General features: G+C 44.4%; 1 protein-coding gene across 12 annotated transcripts in view; it reads right to left on the bottom strand.

The window, feature by feature from the left end:
* The window catches only part of LOC123765217 (uncharacterized), a 321,546-nt gene that overhangs the window by 173,463 nt on the left and 127,634 nt on the right, over positions 1-20,449 (bottom strand). For all 12 annotated transcript variants that reach the window (XR_011230261.1, XM_045753688.2, XM_045753689.2 and 9 more), the window contains one exon: positions 14,634-14,738. Coding sequence is in view for 11 of the 12 variants with exons in the window: in XM_045753688.2 (XP_045609644.2) it covers positions 14,634-14,738 (105 nt within the window). In the remaining variant the exon portion in view is untranslated. The remainder of the gene's footprint in view (positions 1-14,633; positions 14,739-20,449) is intronic.

The following is a 20,449-nucleotide window of genomic DNA, read 5'->3' as shown; positions in this document are numbered from 1 at the left end:
CTTTAACTGCGCCACCTCCAAATATGACACCCCCCCAGTGTGCAGGAAATAAATTATCTTGAAAAAATTCTTTTGTTTTTTTAGTGTCAAAAACCCTTCCCTCAGTGTGGGTATGTCAAAAAAAATTCGAAATTGTACTTACTTTCGCTGCTATGGGGTCCGTAATTTGGCGTGTGATGTCATTATTCCCCATTCGCCCGTGATATACACTCCCGGGACCAGTAGGGCGCCCGGGGCGGGGCACGCGAGTTACCGCGAATATATTTTTGTTCATTTTTTGTGTACAGTTCCAAATACATTTAATTTGTTTTTACATGCTTATCCTATGTATAATGAACATGTACACTATATTATGGCAGTAAAACATCCGTACTGTCCGAGGACACTGTGTTACGTGCATGACACTTGTGTACACATATGTTGCACATATTTAATATGTATCATGATAATTTATGTATATATACAATCTATTTACAGACTATACACTGTCATACACTACAGTGGCACCTCGATATACGATTGCCCCTACTTACAATAATTTCGAGTTACAACGTAAATTTCATCGAAAAATGCGACTCGACATCTGATGGTGTCGTCGACTTCCGATATTTGTTGGTACACGTTCGGGTCGACCGAGCGCGTGGTTCCCAGTCATGCAGCCGAACTGCCTCAGTTTACTACAGCTGCCTGCTTAGTGATGATCGCGTCTATAAGAAATTCCGCTTTTGTGGTGATTTTTTGCATTTTGAACATTAAAGTAATTATTATATATCACACCATGAGTCCCAGGAAAGTCAGTGGTAAGGCTCAATATATGAAAACCCATGTAAGAATGACCATAGAGCAGATACAAGAGCATAGAATGTCTCTTCCTCAACAATTAACCCTCAAACCGCGCATATCATATATAAATGATATCAGTGACAAAACCGAAACCGCGCACATCATTTATATATGATTTCGTGTCTAGCGCTATAATTTAAACGCCCCGCCTGGGATAGGGGCAGCTATAGTACAGCCACGACCGATAGTTGCCAGATGCCACCTAGGAAAAAAATCCAGGCCAACATTCTTGAGTGTTACAGCGTCAGTATTGAGCAAGCCACCAAGGCTGGCACACGCAGCACGAGCTCACAGCACCGCTGTTCAGCTTGTGACCATAGCATCGCCTACAAATACCATAATATAAATGATACTGCTATTATTTAGCAGTGATAGTATTACTAAAGCCCCCTGACTGTGATAAAACTGACCAGGATTCTGATAATAGCAGGATTGTGGTGATATTTAGCGCTGTGCTCCATGGAGGGAGGAGTAATGCTGTGGGAGGGAGGGTTGTGGCGTCGTTTTCTGACTGTGTGTGGTCACCATTTATTGACTGCACTCACCATACCAGCTTAGTGGTTCGCCATGGTGAACACAAATGTAGATACTTATATATAACGTGTGTATAGTGTGAGATAACAGCGAGAGGAGTAGGTTGGGAGCCGCCATTTTGGTGAGGGAGGAGCGTCATCTGCACGACTTGGCATGTTGTTTACTGATGGCCACTATGGTCTTTGGGCACCATACCAGCTTATTTGTTCAGGTATGGTGAATAAAACAGGTAGATACTTATATATAATGTGTGTATATAGCGTAATAACACCACAAACAATATTGTTGGAGGACAAATATTAGTGCGTATGGCCTTGAGGGCGGCCGCCGATCAGCTGACTGTGTGAGTAGCTACGTCTTATGGCCTTTACTCACCATACAAGCTTAGATGTACAGTTATGGTGAACAAAACATGTAAATATGTATATATAACGTCTGTGTATAGTGAATAAATACAGAAAGAGTATTGTGGGAGGTAAATGAGGGTGAGTGAGGTGGTGTTGAGGGAGGGAGTGGCAGTGAGTGGCTCGCTGGTGTTTGGCGGTCACTCCTCATTGCTTTTTGACTCACAAGACCAACTTAGTAGTTCGTTATGGTGTACAAAACATGCAGATACTTATATATAACCTGTGTATATAGTGTAACAACAGCAAAACTATTTGTTTATTGTTTTATGAACATAATAATTGAATCACTAATATGCACACCATAATTTTGAGTACAGCGATGGTTCACACATTTTATAATATAAATATACCACAATTCACTGTATGGAATAATATTACTGCAAAAAAACTATGAAAAAATCAGAGACATTGAAATAATTAGGTAATAATATATTTGTGGCAACTGCCATCTGACAGCTTGGGCGGAGTAGACCTCGTCTGGCGAAGGCTCTGCCAAAGCCCCTTTTTTGCCACACTTCCCTACCCTATTGCGGCTAAAATATGCCACCTATGATTTTTTTGTTATTTTTTCTGTGATCAGGGAACAAAAATGAACACTTCTATAAGACGAAAGAATTTTTTGGATTTTTTTTTTTTTGTTGCGCCTGTGGGTGTGAATTCCATTTGGGCCCCTAGCGGTTTGAGGGTTAAGAAAATGTGTGCAGCATGGGAAGAATTGCAAACCTTTGCTGAAACGACTCACCCAAATCAAGCTGCAGTAGGTCGTTGCCTTAACCTATTCAATGACACTCTGATGCATCTTTATAGACAAATGTTAAAACGAAGGGAAAAACCAATGTCTCTTGACAAATTTGTAGTGAGACAAACAAGCACTGGACCACAACCAGGTCCTAGTGGTATTCAGGCAAAACGTAGGAGAGAGAAAACATCACTGCCTGATGTGATAATGGAAGGGGACTCCCCTTCCAAACAGTAACAACTCTCCTCCTCCCCCCTCATCACCATCTTCCATACGCCATCAAGAGCCCTCCATAAAGGTAAGAGAAACTTAGGTACTGTATTGTAGTTAGAAAAAAACATTGTATTCAGTATAAAATGTATTTGTATGTTAATATTTTGGAGGGTGGGGAACGGATTAATTCAATTCCCTTTATTTCTTATGGGAAAAATCTCTTCGACTTACGATATTTCGACTTACGATCCGTCTCTGGGAACGGATTAGCATCGTAAGTCCAGGCCCCATTGTATATATACATTCACTATCAACACATTCAGAACACCGCAAGTGTGAGCAGTCACACCCAGCCAGCCTTCCCTCACTCCTCCAACATTGTATTTGCCAACATTGCTCCTCTCATCATACAGTTCTTCACACCAATGTTTCATGTTCATTTATGTATATTTACAATATATGTACACATACTATACACATTCACCATCAACACATTCAGAACATCACGAATGTGAGCAGCCACATCCAGACAGGCCCTCCCTCACTCCAACATCTTACTTGCCAACATTGCTCCTCCCACCATACTGTTATAGTTTTTATTACACTATTTACACATGTTATATATACCTATCTACATGTTTTATTTACCAGAACTATGCAAGCAAGCTGGTATTGTGTCCAAACAGTACAGTGGCCACCATACACTGCATGAAAAATCACACAGCAGACAGCAGACGCCGCTACGATTACGACGTCACCTCCCTCACCAAAATAGCTCCACTCAACATACTCCTGTTGCTTTTATTACACTATACACACACACTGTATATACCCATGTACATGTGTTCCCCATAGCGAACCACGAAGCTAGTATGGTGAGCAAAAAAAAAGAGTGGTTGCCACACAGTGAGGCTACCTCAATTCTCTCCCTTCCTCCCTCCCTCACCAAAATTCCTCCTTCCACAATACTATGCACAACACTAAATATAACCACAATCCTGGTCACTAATTCCTGTAAATGAATAATTGACCACAAGTTTATTTTGAAAAGGAACCTAAGAAGTTGTTTGAAGATTCCTAGATGGACGAAATAATGCTGTGGTGCTGTGGCTAGCACTGTGAACATCGTGAACAGCATTGAATCACTGATATTTGAACATTGTACCCAGTCATTATCACACTCAGGCTCTTCTATAATACTATCATGGCTAAATAATACAGGTTATATATATATATATATTTTGACATTATTAGGCGATGCTGTGGTCACACGCTGAACTGCAGTGCTGTGTGCTCATGCTGCGAGCGCCGGCCTTGGTTGCTCACTCACTGCTGAGGCTCTCACACCCGGGAATGTGGACCATGATTTTTTTAAAGATGGCGTCTGTTTACAAGAGCCCTGAGGAAGCTGATGTGAATCCCATGTAGCCGCGGGAGTTTTGAATGGAACGTGAAAAATACAAATACCTGGAGGCGCGTAGCGCACCCTAGACGTGGGCCTGTAGGCACGTTGCACAGTTAAAGGGTTAACTGTCATTCAGAATAAGAGGATGAGGACTGGAGAAAATGAAGGTTTTGTCATCGGCAAATAAAATTGACTAGAGGTGTTCAGAGGCATTTGGAAGGTCATTAATGGAGATGAGAAAGGTTGGCTGGATTGATATTGGTCTGTAATTGTTGACATCACTGAGATCACAACTTTTAGAGAGTGGGCTAACTTTTTTTTTTAATATCAGGAAAGGTGTGGCGTTCAAATGATTTGTTGTAGAGCAATGCAATGGCTGTAGCATGAAATCAGGAGGCTTTTTTGTAAGTTACAGTTTGTATCTCAGCCAGGGCACCTGACTTTGTTTTACGAGAAAGGATAATATCAATAACATCCGAGGTATTAGTGGGAGTTATGTAATATTGATATAATAGACTATAAACAATATATTTACCAGGTAAACTCAGGTAAATATATTGTTGAAGTTTAATGTCATGTCTTAAGTTCTAAATTAGCTGAGTGAGGTAGCACCAGGTCGTAACTAAATAATAAACAGATATACAGTTACAGGCATACCTCAGAATAAGAGTTTAATCCGTTCCTGGAGACGCCTCGCCTTCCGAAAACTCGCATTCCGAAGTTAATTTCCCCATAAGAAATAAAGGGAAATGAATTAATCCGTTCCTGACTACCCCAAAAACCCCACATCAAACTAAATTTTTATACCTAATTTACCTAATTCATCTAAATAAACCTACAAAACTGTGTTCCAGTTATTACTTACCTTGCTGTCGAGTGCTGTAGGCGTATGGAAGATGGTGAGGAGGGGGGAGGAGGAGAGGAGTTACTGTTTGGAAGGGGAGTCCCCTTCCATAATCACATCACATAACCCCATGCCTTGTAACACTATGGATACCACTTCTCTTTCTAAATTTTTCAAACCAGCCCCTGCTTGCCTTAAACTCTTTCTTATCTGCATCACTCGTTGCAGGGGTATTCTTTAGAAGGTCTTCGTGCAACACCCTGGCTTTCTCACAAATAATGGCCTCCGAAACACTATCACCCCTCAACTCCTTGTCGTGTATCCAAATTAATAACAACTTTTCCACTTCTTCAAGTATTTGTGGTCTTTGTGCCGTTAATGTTCTTACTCCTTTTGCCACTTTAGCACCCATAATCTTATTTTTCTTCTTAAGTATAGTGCATATTGTTGATGTGGCTTTGTTGTACTGCCTACAAAGTTCAACAACACGTGTACCGTTCTCATGCTTCCGAATGATCTCTTGTTTCTCCTCTATTGTCATCCTCACATGAGCTTTCTGGCCTTTATCCTTACCACTGGCTTTCTTGGGACCCATGGTGAGATATATAATAACAAATTGTATAGACAAATCACCAAAAATCCAACAAAACACTGAAAATCCGCGAGAAGAATTGATGTGGGGGTAGTCACTGAGCGCGAGACAATAATAAACTGAGGGGCGGAGGGGCGACGAACGCGCTAGGTCGGCTGTACGCGTATCAACAAACTCGCGTCCAAACTCGCCTCCCGAAGTAACCCTCGCCTTCTGAGACAAATTTTTGGAGTAAATACACCTCGCCTTCCGAAAACCTCGCATACAGGGACAATCGCATTCCGAGGTACCACTGTATTTATATCCAGAGTCTGATTAATATATTTGCGAGTGTTGATTCAGGGTAATATGAATGCCAGAGTCAGGTTAATATAACTGCCAGAGTCAGGTTAATAAACTGCCAGAGTCATGTCAATACATGTACAAGAGAATATACTCACCTAGTTGGAGTGTAGTCACCTAGTTGTATTTAAGGAGGTTGAAATTTAAAATTCAAAATTCATTCTCTGAGAAAGATTTTTAAAAAACATACATACATACATACATACATATATATATATATATATCCTGAGAACAGGAGATGCTTTTTCACCCACATGATTATTAACATACGGAACTACCTACCCGTCGAACATGTAAATGGCAAAGCTCTGTTAACTTTTAAAGTACAGATAATCAAGGCAAATGGAGGGACCTTCTACAAGCAGCCGGCTTCCCGTCTTTTTCAAAACCACTAGTATTTGTGGCTCTCAGGTAAACTCAGGTACAGTAATATAATTCTGTACAATATCACAGGTATGAATTCCTGCTAGGCTAAATTGCTAACTCTCTCTGCACACTCTTGTATTGACTCCTAGCATCTTCAACTGGTAAGAACTACACTAAATACACAGTAGGTAATTACAGTACAGTACATGTCATTCTTAACTAAATATTAGGAATATCTCCAGCAAAATAAGAACATTATTTACGAGACTAATGACACTTATATATCATGTAAGATAAAACAGTACATTGTAACGAGGTGTTTATATCATTATATTAATATTTTTACTTTCTCTACCCAAAGTACCTTCTTTTATATAAATAAATAAATAAATAAATATATACACGAGAATATTCACATTTATAAGATGTCTACGTATAAAGATTCACACATTCTGCACTGACTTCGTAAAAGTCATTTTGATTTATCATCTGAATGCACCATGCTGTGACTTTTCATATTTCCAAAACAAAGTTGGAGAATTGAAGTCGAACACCCGAAAATGAATATACAGTGCTTCCTCAGACTAACGAACCCCGCTCTATCGAATTCCCAGAAGAGCCGAACAAATTGAATTCGGTACCAAATGTTCAGTGGAACATACAAATGTTCGATTAAGTGAGGAATGTTCGTCCAAGCGGTCACCGAGGCCGAGCGTCAGAGCTGGCTGTCATCAACTATGATTCGCCAGAGTGTAAACAGTTATTCATCTATAGTGTTTTATTATCCCTACCCATTGTTTCTAGGGAGAAATGGTGATAAAATGGTGTCAGGGGGGCATTGGTGAGAGAGTTGTTGTCAGGAGGCAACACGTGCTCCCCTGCCCCCACCCTCCTTCCTCCACCTGACCACAGAGACCACTCACTCTCCTCTCCTCGTCAGATGCCAAGAGTCAATTTAATGATAATTATCGCATTATCTACACTGAAAATAGCCTTTTTATTAGAAAAATGTCATATTGGAGCAATAATAATGGTGAAAATTGTAATATATACAGTACATATTTTAAACAGTTTGAACACATTTCCTTTTCACAGAATTTTTAATACAATTGGGGTGTAGATAACAGTTAGCATTGTGTGGCCGGCCGGTCGCTCCCTGAGCCATTGGGGGGGGGGGGGTTGTTTCCTGGATCCCTCCCTCCCTCCTCTAACAGCCTACCTATTTAGAATTAATTTTGAGGAGGCCAATAAAACAAGCACAGGTCGTGTGAACGTTAGGCCTTGATAAGGTGGCTGGCATCATTTGTGGTGGTGTCAGGGGAGGCAGGCGGTGTCAGGGGAGGCAGGTGGTGTCAGGGGAGGCAGGTGGTGTCAGGGGAGGCAGGCAGTGTCAGGGGAGGCAGGTGGGCTCAGGAGAGGCAGGCGGTGTCAGGGGAGGCAGGCGGTGTCAGGGGAGGCAGGCGGTGTCAGGGGAGGCAGGTGGTGTCAGGGGGAGGCAGGCGGTGTCAGGGGAGGCAGGCAGAGTCAGGGGAGGCAGGTGGGGTCAGGGGAGGCAGGTGGTGTCAGGGGAGGCAGGTGGGGTCAGGGGAGGCAGGTGGGGTCAGGGGAGGCAGGTGGTGTCAGAGGAGGCAGGCATGTGTCATGGGAGGCAGGTGGGGTCAGGGGAGGCAGGTGGTGTCAGGGGAGGCAGGTGGTGTCAGGGGAGGCAGGTGGGGTCAGGGGAGGCAGGTGGTGTCAGGGGAGGCAGGTGGTGGAAAGAGGCAGGTGGTGTCAGGGGAGGCAGGTGGGGTCAGGGGAGGCAGGCGGTGTCAGGGGAGGCAGGTGGGGTCAGGGGAGGCAGGTGGTGTCAGGGGAAGCAGGTGGTGAAAAGAGGCAGGTGGTGTCAGGGGAGGCAGGTGGGGTCAGGGGAGGCAGGCGGTGTCAGGGGAGGCAGGTGGGGTCAGGGGAGGCAGGTGGTGTCAGGGGAGGCAGGTGGTGTCAGGGGAGGCAGGTGGTGTCAGGGGAGGCAGGTGGGGTCAGGGGGGGCAGGTGGGGTCAGGGTAGGCAGGTGGGGTCAAGGGAGGCAGGTGGGGTCAGGGGAGGCAGGTGGTGTCAGGGGAGGCAGGTGGGGTCAGGGGAGGCAGGTGGGGTCAGGGGAAGCAGGTGGGGTCTGGGGAGGCAGGCGGTGTCAGGGGAGGCAGGTGGGGTCAGGGGAAGCAGGTGGGGTCTGGGGAGGCAGGCGGTGTCAGGGGAGGCAGGTGGGGTCAGGGGAGGCAGGTGGGGTCAGTGGTGGAAGTGGAGAGAGAAGGGTGCTGACCACGCATGGCTGCCAAACCTCTCATTCATACTCTATTATAAATCTCAATCTTAGCTGTAAAATATTTATGCCAAAATATGTTAATTTTCGTGTATTAATATACATTATTAATCATTAACACGTTTTATTGTTTCCTGAAGAAAACAATAGCTGACTTGGCATTGTGGTGTGTATGGCCGGGTACCTGGGGGGTGGGGGGGGGTCCTGGAGGTGTGAGAGGAGACCTGTCAACCCATCGTTTTTTTTTTGTCGGGCGAGTTGAGACGCTTCCAAGCCCGCTGCTTCAATACACCCCATGGATGGTGTGGGTGGTGTGGTGTGGTGTGGTTTGGGTGGTGTGGGTGGGTTGGTGTGGGTGGTGTGGGGGGATGATGTGGGGTGTGTGGGTGGTGGGGGCGAATGGTGTTGTGGATGGTGTGGGGGTGTGGGGGTGTGGGGGGATGGTGTGGGGGTGTGGGGGGATGGTGTGGGTGGTGTGGGGGATGGTGTGGGTGGTGTGGGGGATGGTATGGGTGGTGTGGGGGATGGTGTGGGTGGTGTGGGGGATGATGTGGGTGAAGTGGGGGATGGTGTGGGTGGTGTGGGGGATGATGTGGGTGGTGTGGGGGATGATGTGGGTGGTGTGGGTGGTGGTGTGGGGTGTGTGGGGGATGGTGTGGGTGGTGGTGTGGGGTGTGTGGGTGGTGGTGTGGGGTGTGTGGGTGGTGGTGTGGGGAGGGTGGGTGGTGGGGGCGAATGGTGTTAGTGGTGTGGGGGGTGGTGTGGGGGATGGTGTGGGTGGTGTGGGGGATGGTGTGGGTGGTGTGGAGGATGGTGTGGGTGGTGTGGGGGATGGTGTGGGTGGTGTGGGGGATGGTGTGGGTGGTGTGGGTGGTGTGGGGGATGGTGTGGGTGGTGTGGGGGATGGTGTGGGTGGTGTGGGGGATGGTGTGGGTGGTGTGGGGGATGGTGTGGGTGGTGTGGGGGATGGTGTGGGTGGTGTGGGGGATGGTGTGGGTGGTGTGGGGATGGTGTGGGTGGTGTGGAGGATGGTGTAGGGATGGTGTGGGTGGTGTGGAGGATGGTGTGGGTGGTGTGGAGGATGGTGTGGGTGGTGTGGAGGATGGTGCGGGTGGTGTGGAGGATGGTGTGGGTGGTGTGGAGGATGGTGTGGATGGTGTGAGTGGGGTGGGGGATGGTGATGGAAAAATAAGAAGGTTGTTGGGGCCGGACGGATGGAACGAATTCCGCACTGGAACGAATCGGCTTCGCCCCATATAGTTTGTTCAAGTGAGGACACACTGTATCCATGAAAACCGAATCACGTCCTGCTATCTGGAGACTGGTTAGTTTTTTCCCTACTGATAGGTGCAGTTTGTGTGATATAAGTATTCACCCTGAGGGTTGGTAAATATCGATGGAACTGCCTACCCGCCGAAGCGTAAAAGACAAACATCTGTTAACTTTTCTTTTAAAGTATAGCTGGAAAATATCATCAAGGTATACCTTCGAAAAGCTGCCAATTTCCTTTCCACTTTAAGGTTACTATTGTAAGTGTCTCTCACGGTAAACCTATGTAAAACCAGAGAAGTCTTTTCAATTGAATGACAGCATGACAGGTGATGTTGGGGGCCGCATGACTTCGCTTCATGGTTGATGGATAAATATTTGACTGTTAGTCAGGACTTAAGCATTGTTTCTTACAGTTAGACACTATGAGAGCACTAGATGGTCAATGGTCGTCGTTCTTCTTTATGATAGGTTCAGTTTATTGTTTAGTGGCCAGTATTATCCAGTTTATTGGCCAGTGCGTTGGCATCAGTTCTCATTGACGAATAAGCAAAAATTAGAAGGATTTAAATTGTCATTTACATCGTTATCTCATACCTTCTGTCCTTTGAATGTCAGTGACTGTGCTTCTGCTATACTGTCTCCACCCGGTTATCCGGACTATATGGGAAGGACCCCCTGCCGGATTCTCACATGTTCCGGATAATAGTACTTTTTCACCTCTGAGTCCAAAAGGGACCATTTCCGACAATTTTTATACTACACTCATGATTTGAATTGACACACTAATTAGTGTGTGGGGCTGGGTGGGTGGTTAGCTGCCTAGCTGGTAGGTGGGCAGGGAAAGTGGGTGGGCAGGCAGGCAGGTGGGTGGGTGGGTGGGTGGGCTGGCAGGGATAGGTGGGTTCAGGCAGGTGGGTTTTGGATGAATGGATGGCAGGTAGATGGACTTGGTTCGAGCAGGTTCGAGCAGGCAAGTGGGTGAGCAGGCAGGTGGGTGAATAGGTGGGTGGGTGAGCAGGCAGGTGGGTGAACAGGTGGGTGGGTGTATTGACAGGTGGGTAAGTGGGCGTGCAAGCATGTGGGTAAACAGGTAGGTAGGCAGGGAAGTTGGTGCATTGACAGGTGGGTGGGTGGGTTGAGCAGGCAGGTGGGTGTGCAGGTAGGTGGGTGAACAGGTGGGTGGATGGATTGGCAGGTGGCTAAGAGGGTGTGCAGGCAGGTGAGTAAACAGGTGGGTGGGCAGGGAAGTGGGTAAACAGGTGGGTAAGTGGGCATGCAGGCAGGTGAGTAAACAGGTGGGTGAGCAGGGAAGTGGGTAAACAGGTGGGTAAGTGGGCATGCAGGCAGGTGAGTAAACAGGTGGGTGGGCAGGGAAATGGGTAAACAGGTGGGTAAGTGGGCATGCAGGCAGGTGAGTAAACAGGTGGGTGAGCAGGGAAGTGGGTAAACAGGTGGGTAAGTGGGCATGCAGACAGATGGGCATGCAGACAGGTGGGCGGGCAGGGAAGTGGGTGAACAGGTGGGTAAGTGGGTTTGCAGGCAGGTGGGTAAACAGGTGGGTGAGCAGGGAAGTGGGTGAACAGGTGGGTGGGCAGGGATGTGGGTGAACAGGTGGGTAAGTGGGCATGCAGGCAGGTGAGTAACAAGGTGGGTGGGCAGGGAAGTGGGTAAACAGGTGGGTAAGTGGGCATGCAGACAGGTGGGTGGGCAGGGAAGTGGGTGAACAGGTGGGTGGGCAGGGAAGTGGGTGAACAGGTGGGTAAGTGGGTGTGCAGGCAGGTGGGTAAGTGGGTATGCAGGCAGGTGGGTGGGCAGGGAAGTGGGTGAACAGGTGGGCATGCAGACAGGTGGGTAAACAGGTGGGTGGGCAGGGAAGTGGGTGAACAGGTGGGTGAGTTGGCGAGCCTGGAACAGAGACAGATGACACGTGTGATCTGCCTGGTCACCCCCACCTCACACCAGCCGTCCCATCTCCCCTCCACATGTAATTACCTAAGTGTAGTTACAGGAGGAGATCTACACTCGTGGTGTCCCGTCTCCCCAGCACTCTATCATATGATGCTTTGAAATTATTGACGGTTTTGGCCTCCACCACCTTCTCACCTAACTTGTTCCAACCGTCTACCACTCTGTTTACAAAAGTGAATTTTCTTATACTTCTCCGGCAGCTTTGTTTCGTTAGTTTAAATCTATGACCTCTTGTTCTTGAAGTTCCGGGTCTCAGGAATTCTGTATGTCGACACGTGGGTGTTGACACGCTGTACGATGATTTTAAGATATGCGCCTTAAGTTCTGTTAAATCCCATTTTATTTTATTGTAAATATTTAAATGAATAAATAACAAACCAAATACTGTAATGTACTGTTCACCTATTATAGTGTTATTTAATTAATATTCGTAACTAGCTCTCCACAGCAATAAGAAAACAATATAATTCTTGCAACACTGCCAACGCCACCATCCTTCGTTAGGCTTAAGCGAGTCACATACACACCACAACAGTTTTTCCTCCCTCCGTGACCAACTCCCTCCCTCCCTTCCTGACCAACTCCCTTCCTTCCTTCCTTCCTTCCTTCCTTCCTGACCAACTCCCTTCCTCCCTTCCTGATCAACTCCCTTCCTCCCTCCATGACCAACTCCCTTCCTCCCTCCATGACCAACTCCCTTCCTTCCTGACCAACTCCCTTCCTCCCTCCATGACCAACTCTCTCCCTCCCTTCCTGACCAACTCCCTTCCTCCCTTCCTGACCCACTCCCTCCTTCTCTTCCTGACCAACTCCCTCCCTCCCTTCTTGACCAACTCCCTTCCTGACCCACTCCCTCCTTCTCTTCCTGACCAACTCCCTCCCTCCCTTCCTGACCAACTCCCTCCCTCCCTTCTTGACCAATTCCCTCCCTCCCTTCCTGACCAACTCCCTCCCTCCCTTCTTGACCAATTCCCTCCCTCCCTTCCTGACCAACTCCCTCCCTCCCTTCTTGACCTACTCCCTCCCTCCCTTCCTGACCAACTCCCTCCCTCCCTTCCTGACCAACTCCCTCCCTCCCTTCCTGACCAACTCCCTCCCTCCCTTCTTGACCGTAATCCTTCAGGTGGTCCCTCCCAACGCTCCCCTCTCTCCTGACACCACCCACCCACCCACCCTACCCCCTCCTACACCATGGCCTTGAGCCACAGCTGTACGGGATTAATATGGTACGGCCCACCAGCTCAGATTTTTTAACCGGCCAAACCGGCTTTTATCCGGCTCCCATGGACATTTTTCCCGGATAGTGAGATAACTTTATCCGGTCACGATTTTAGCCGGATAAGGGCATTTTCCGGAAGGTCGAATCCCAGATAATCGAGTGTCTACAGTACTTAATTGCCTCAAAAGCGGGCAATTTTCATGATACCTTAAATTATAAAGGCCAAATTTGTGCTGAGTATGTATACGAGTATATGCAAAATTGACTGAGTATCCGCAAAATTTAAGGAAAGAAAACAGCACACCTGTTACATTAGAGAAAACGATTCATTGTTCAATGTTTCGGGAGAATATATGGAGGTCAGCCAGAACATTTAACAGCCCCATAAGTGCAATTATGTACTAATTATGTATGTAGGGAAATGTACTTATTACATTTAGTATTAAAACGTACTATCTATTCGGAGGATGGGTTGAATTATATGAACATGTTTGCTGATGATGCTAAGATATTAGGGAAGATAAAGAGCCTAGATAATTGTCATGCCCTTCAAGAAGACCTGGATGAAATAAGTATATGGAGCACCACTTGGCAAATGGAATTTAATGTGAATAAATGCCATGTTATGGAATATGGAATTGGAGAACATAGACCCCACACAACCTATAAATTATGTGAGAAATCTTTAAAGAATTCTGACAAAGAAAGGGATCTAGGGGTGGTTCTAGATAGAAAACTGTCACCTGAGGATCACATCAAGAACATTGTACAAGGAGCCTATGCTACACTTTCTAACTTCAGAATTGCTTTTAAACACATGGATGGCAATATACTAAAGAAATTGTTCACGACTTTTGTTAGACCAAAGCTGGAATATGCAGCAGTTGTGTGGTGCCCATATCTTAAGAAGCACATCAACAAACTGGAAATGGTGCAAAGGCATGCCAGTAAGTGGCTCACAGAACTGAAGGGCAAGAGCTATGAGGAGAGATTAGAGGCATTAAATATGCAAAAACTAGAAGATAGGAGAAAAAGAGGCGATATGATCACTACGTACAAAATAGTAACAGGAATCGATAAAATTGATAGGGAAGAATTCCTGAGCCCCGGAACTTCAAGATCAAGATGTCATATAGATTTAAACTAACAAAACAAAGCTGCCGAAGAAATATACGAAAATTCACTTTTGTAAACAGAGTGGTAGACAGTTGGAACAAGTTAGATGAGAAGGTGGTGGAGGCCAAAACCGTCAGTGATTTCAAAGTGTTTTATGACAAAGAGTGCTGGGAAGACGGGACACCACGAGCGTCGCTCTCATCCTGTAACTACACTTAGGTAATTACACCTGTGAATTTCAATAGGCATTGCTCCTCGTGCCTTTCTGAGGGGGCCAGGTTCTGGCTCGTGGTCCCCGGAAGGCCTAGAACTCCATTCACACTGACTGATGCCAAATTCTAATAATATACATATCAGCCTGGATAGCTCCGGGGAGCCGAAGAGGCTACCCTCAGAAAACAAGTACAAAAACATTATACAGAATTTAAGAACTTGCATAGTAAAAATCAAAATATACACTGTCTTCATAAAACATACCTCCAGTTTTTACACCAGGAGTACTGTTGTTTGCATGTAGTGATGTGAATTCCTTCTCTCTAAAACACTCTTCCTCTTCAATATGAATGTGTCTCAATAGTTTAACTGTAAAGAAAGAAACACTGTTAACCAGTCTTTATCTATAAAAGAGAAAGTGTTAAATTGTTTGTGCGAGGTTGGAGGCCAGACACTTGAGCCTAGATTCATTAAACTTTACAGGATTTATAGTGATCAGAATTGTCATAGAGAAGTCAGGATTGGCCCAGTGCCCTCCTGAATGGGGGGGGGGGGGTGTCCCCCCCCCCAATGCCTTCTCCACAAAGTCTATGGACATGAAATGTTCAGCACAGAATCTATGGACTTTACCATTAGTTTAACCACTGCCCTGCGCAATGCGCCTTGAGGCTCTTGATGGGTGGTGCGCAACGCACCTTGAGGCTCTCATAGGTATAGCGTATCATTCAAAACTCCTGCGGCTACGCAGGTTTCACATCAGTTTCCTCAGGGCTCTAGTAGCCGCCATTTTTTTCCAAATCGTGGACAACATTCCCGGATCAGAGGCAAGCCGGGCGCCACTGCTAACCGGTAGTTTGCCCGCACAAACAAGCAGTTAGCCGCCTTCAACTAACAGTGGTGCAGCTCAACACAAAGGCACCACCAGCCACAAATGAGCAGTTTGCTAGTTGACTAGATGTCCACCTTGCGTTAACACTGGATGAGTCATCACCGCCAGACTATATAAAGGGCGCTGCCTCCCTGGAGAGTCAGTCTCTCCCTTAGTGCTCTATGATCACCTTCGTGTTTCTCACCCATTGTCTGCCTTCAGCCAATGTCGTGAGACTGATGCCATGGTGGTATGGTAGCTGTCTTCAGTACACCAGTATATGTATTTATGATTCATATTAATTGCTTATAGTTTATTTTTGTATTAATGTCATATTAACTTGTTCACCTTTGCATTACATGATAGGCAAGCATTGTCATGTGTCATTTTTGTTCATTACTATTTCAGTAAATTGTTTAATTATTTAGTTGATGATTTTCATTTGTTTCCACCTGCGACTTACACATTGCAAGGCAAATAGCAGCATTTTTTTTTATTTGTGTGAGGGAGAGCCATACCATCTTGGTTCAGCATAGCTGCGATACCACAACCCGTCACATAAATTTGGGAACCTGTCCTAGGAGCTGTCACAGGAGCTGTTCAAGGAGCTGTTCTAGGAGCTGGTCTGAGAAGCTGTTCCTAGTACCCTTGCTTAACCCTTAAAGTGTGCATCACGTCATATGACGTGTTGGACGTTGTTCCAATCAACTGCGCATCATGTCATATGATGTGTTGGAGTACTATGCAAAATTTAAACGGCCCGCGGATACACGGGGTTCACCACACCTTTATCAGGGCTCTTGTAAACAGACGCCATTTTTTTTTTAAATTGTGGGCCAAACTCCCGGGTGTTATTGGCCTCAGTATTGAGTAAGCAACCAAGCCTGACGCACACAGCATGAGCTAACAGCACTGCTGTTCAGCTTGTGACCACTGTTGGATATTTCCAACATCGAATACAACATTGTTGTATTCTCATTACTTATTACTAATCATATTAATATTGTAGTAAGTAAAATTAACAACTCGTAGAATTCTCCTGTACTAATAATTCATCTGTGCATTAGGCTAGAATTCTCACGTCATCTAACGCTAGTATTGCGTCAGATTTCTTTACAGTAAAACACATTATATACAATTTGTGTGAGAATTAAATACGATTCTCCATAATTAAGGCATTCTGTATGACAACTGATTGCAGACGAATTGTTCTCTAACTAAAAGCCGAATAGAGCGTTAGAATTATACCGTCTACCTCGCGATAGTGTTAACGTCATCAATGAATGCTATGGGGAGACATTAATTCCTCTCCCTTGTATCTTTACTATTCTTAAATAGTTAAATAATAATATTTCGTTCCTCTAAATAATAAACCCGTCCAGTCTTTAGAGTTTCAAGCGCGAATGCGAGAAATATTAATGTTCATGCCAATAATTTGTGTAATGAACGTCGACTCGGCGTGGGGGAAGGGACGCGACGCCATGCTCACTCGGTGAGGGAGTCGGTGCGCGTACACGTGGGGAACCGGAGAGAGGCAGACCTGCGCTTAACGTACGCACAAAGGACGCCATTGTCCAGTAAATAGGACACGTGTGTCTATCTACAGATGAAAGCCGCCACTGTGAGGCGTGAACGACCTTGCAGATAATATCTTCAACTAGTGCTGGTGTTAAATAAGGGACCCCTAGACTTGGTTCCTGACGACACGTGATCAGCCAGCTTGAAACGCATCAATCCAGGATAGGTTCACCGGAGCCTGGGATGCGAAATTACGGCAATCTTAATACTTACACAGTGCCCACAGCTAAGTACCTTTTATTTGATGCATCATTTACAGGTTTAATAATAGCGGGGTGATTGCGCGTCACGCGGCACGACAACACCTAATAACAGGTGATTAGAAATTTCTCTGTAGATATCAATAATCTTGAATATGTATTGAGTAGTTAAATCAATTGCTACTGGTAGTTATTTATTTTGCAGCTCGAGAGACGAATTCCTCATGCTGTCTTCTCCATGTTAACCGTGTCAGACGTCGGTGTACCAGACTTGGAGATTAAGAGGACTGCCAGGGTTATCTAAAGGAATCTATTACCAGCTAAGGCTTATTTCTTTTACTCATAACATTGCAATTTGATACATTCAGAATGTTTTCAACATAATGTGTGATTTACTGTAATTCATTATTATGCTCATATTCATGTTCTTCTTTGTATGAATAATATTATATTCTACATTAATTATAGGATTAGATTATTATTAATAGAATTAGTGAACGAACCACACTGATTCCTGGACGTACTGACCTCCAGTAATAACCCCCCAATGTAGGTGTTTGAGGTTTGGTTTTAATAATACAGCCCATTAATTATTCTCATGATCATACTTTCTAGTCATATCCATAGTCACTGGTTTTCTCTAGAATTTTATCTGATGATCTGAAATTCTCAGTTTCCCTCTTTACTTTAAAAGCGGGTGGTCCTTCGTAATTTAATTTACTACTTTAATTATTAATTAATCAGAATCAAACCCAAATATCCCACATTATGGTCCTTCGAACCGGATAGGCATTAAATTTATAATTAAAATATTAACCATTAATAACTAATCCTTGTGTGATAGAAGCTAGACTAACTATTTAATCAATTGTGTCAACTAACATTGTAACACATCAGTTAGTCTAGATCACACTAACATATTGCTACTTTTATCTCATGTATAAAGTGGCTTTAGTGGGTCATAGCCAATTACCCACAACACTTAGACCTATACCTCACACCGAGGTGAGAATCTTTAGGTCACCAGGAGCAACAGCTCACAACTTTTACAATAACACCACCCTAACACCTGCGTTAGAGTGGCCTCACCACCTAACTATCATATACTTAGGTGGTAATGACATCCACCCCACTCGTCATCCAGCCGAGGTGATCAAACACCTCAAAAACATAATTTCTTCTTTCAAGCTCATCAGTGAATCAGTAGTATTCACATTAGTGGAGCCTCGCCAACCTAGCCAAGATAATCGTTGGGGAGTAACTCCGGAATACTACCTGAGAGCTGCTAAGTACATAAATTTCAGGCTGAAAAAACGAGTGAGATTGGATGCCACATATATACAATTTACAGACAGAACCTGACCAGAGACGGTGTACATTTGTCAGGGGAATCTAGGTTGCATGTGGTTGACAAGTTAATTAACACCATCAACCATCACAAAAGGCTGTGGCTAGCAAGCCAAACTTAACTGTACATAATTATTCACCTGTGTGTGCAAGAGCACTCTTATAAAACAAAAAACCCAAAAATACAGCACAACTATATTTACCTTATTGCACCACAATAATCTTTACCCATGTTATTAGGTAGAATTTAGGCTGAGATTGTGCTGAATTTGGTACAAGCCCAGACTAAATAATTTTATAGTTCTTAGCTAGGAATTATTATGACTAGATCTAAAACTAGTCAGTGTTGTGTATATATTACATTATTGTGCTGACCCTCTACAGGGTGGGATAAATTTTTGAGATAACTCTGATTGGAGTATCTCCATAATATTTCTCTTGTATACATTATTTTGTGTATCTATTTTGTGTATTGCTGGATTATCTCCATTAACTCTGATGGTGATAAGGATGAGCTAACCGGACGAGAACTAATGGTGGAGTTCAGACAGTACACAAAATATCTAGCTATTTGTTGTTAGGTAGGTAGGTACATTCAACCTCAAGTGAGGTAAACCATAAAGTAGTCATTTTAATTTAGGCTACAATTAATGTTACCTGTTCACTAATGAACAAGTATCCAAGCTTCATTAGTAATACATACCCTAACACTGTGAAGTTTGAACCTAAGCCCAACATGGCTACTCCTGAACAATTGAGGAGAACCTACATTGGCCTTAAAGGTCACTTGACCAGATTAATCAATAAGGCTGATGCCTTAACTAAAGATAATCCCATTGACTCTTATCACTTAGAGTCAACAGTTAGATTGGCTGATCTGAAGTTTGATCAAGTCAGAACTGCAGGTCAATCTTATCTTGCTCTGCTAAATACTGTAGAAATTGATCCTGATGAAGTAAGTCAAATAGTAAACGACATCTCCCAATATGAAGAGGAGACTCATGATAAAATTTTCAGGCTTTCTAAATTAGCCAAACAGTCTGGATCCAATGCCAGCAACACTGGGTCTCACTTCAATAATCACTTACCTGAGGTTCGTTTACCTACTCTAGACTTGCCCACCTTTTCAGGATTAGATACAGAAAATTGGGACAATTTTTGGACTTCCTTTGAAGTTCACATCCATAAGAAACAGTCTCTAGACAAGGTTTCTAAATTTTCATACCTACTCAGTCTTCTCACAGGAGAGGCTAAAAAGGTCATACATAACCTTACTCTTGATGAGAGTAATTATGAGGAAGCTATAAAACTCCTGAAGTTGAACTATTGCAACAAAGAGTTAAGTATAGCTACCCTTTATTATCAATTGCTAGATCTGAATGCACCAAACAGTAGACCAGAGTCACTTCAAAGCTTCAGACTAGAAGTAGAGTCTCTAGTAAAGGCCTTAGGTACCAAGGTTAATATACCTAGTTCTGAATGGTCTATCAAGCTATTGTTACAGAGGAAATTACCTCGGAATGTCTTGACAGAGCTCTGCTCACATTATAATACTGAGTTTCTTACTCTCGATCAGATTTTCGAGGGGTTGAGGATCACAGTTAATAGGTTAAAGACTCATGACAAAATTAAACCTGAGTCCAAACCAATTAATACTGATAATTCAGTCAAACCTAAACAGACTCCAAGTAAGTCTAATAAATATAAATCCAAACCTACTCCATCCACCAGGAAAAGAAGTGGAAATGTAGGTACATATTCAGTATCTCCTACAGAGATAACTCATGACTTGTCTACTAAAGAGACTAGGTCTATTAATCAAAGAAAGTGTCTGTTCTGCAATCAGGAACACACCACTTATCAATGCTCTGCTTATCCTACGTATAATGCTAGAGTTAAAAGGTTACAGGAATTGCACAAATGCACTAAATGTATGGGTTCTCATGATCCCAAGAAATGTGCAGTACCACTACGTACTTGCAACCGTTGTAAACAGGGTGTACACCACTACGCCTTATGTAGGAAATCTCCTACCCCAACTATGCCCACTGGAGAGAATTTTACTAATTCTACATCAGTGCAATACT

The sequence above is a fragment of the Procambarus clarkii genome, chromosome 33 (assembly GCF_040958095.1).
Source record: "Procambarus clarkii isolate CNS0578487 chromosome 33, FALCON_Pclarkii_2.0, whole genome shotgun sequence".
NCBI classification, from domain to species: Eukaryota; Metazoa; Arthropoda; class Malacostraca; order Decapoda; family Cambaridae; genus Procambarus; species Procambarus clarkii.
This window is presented reverse-complemented; position numbering and strand designations above follow the sequence as displayed.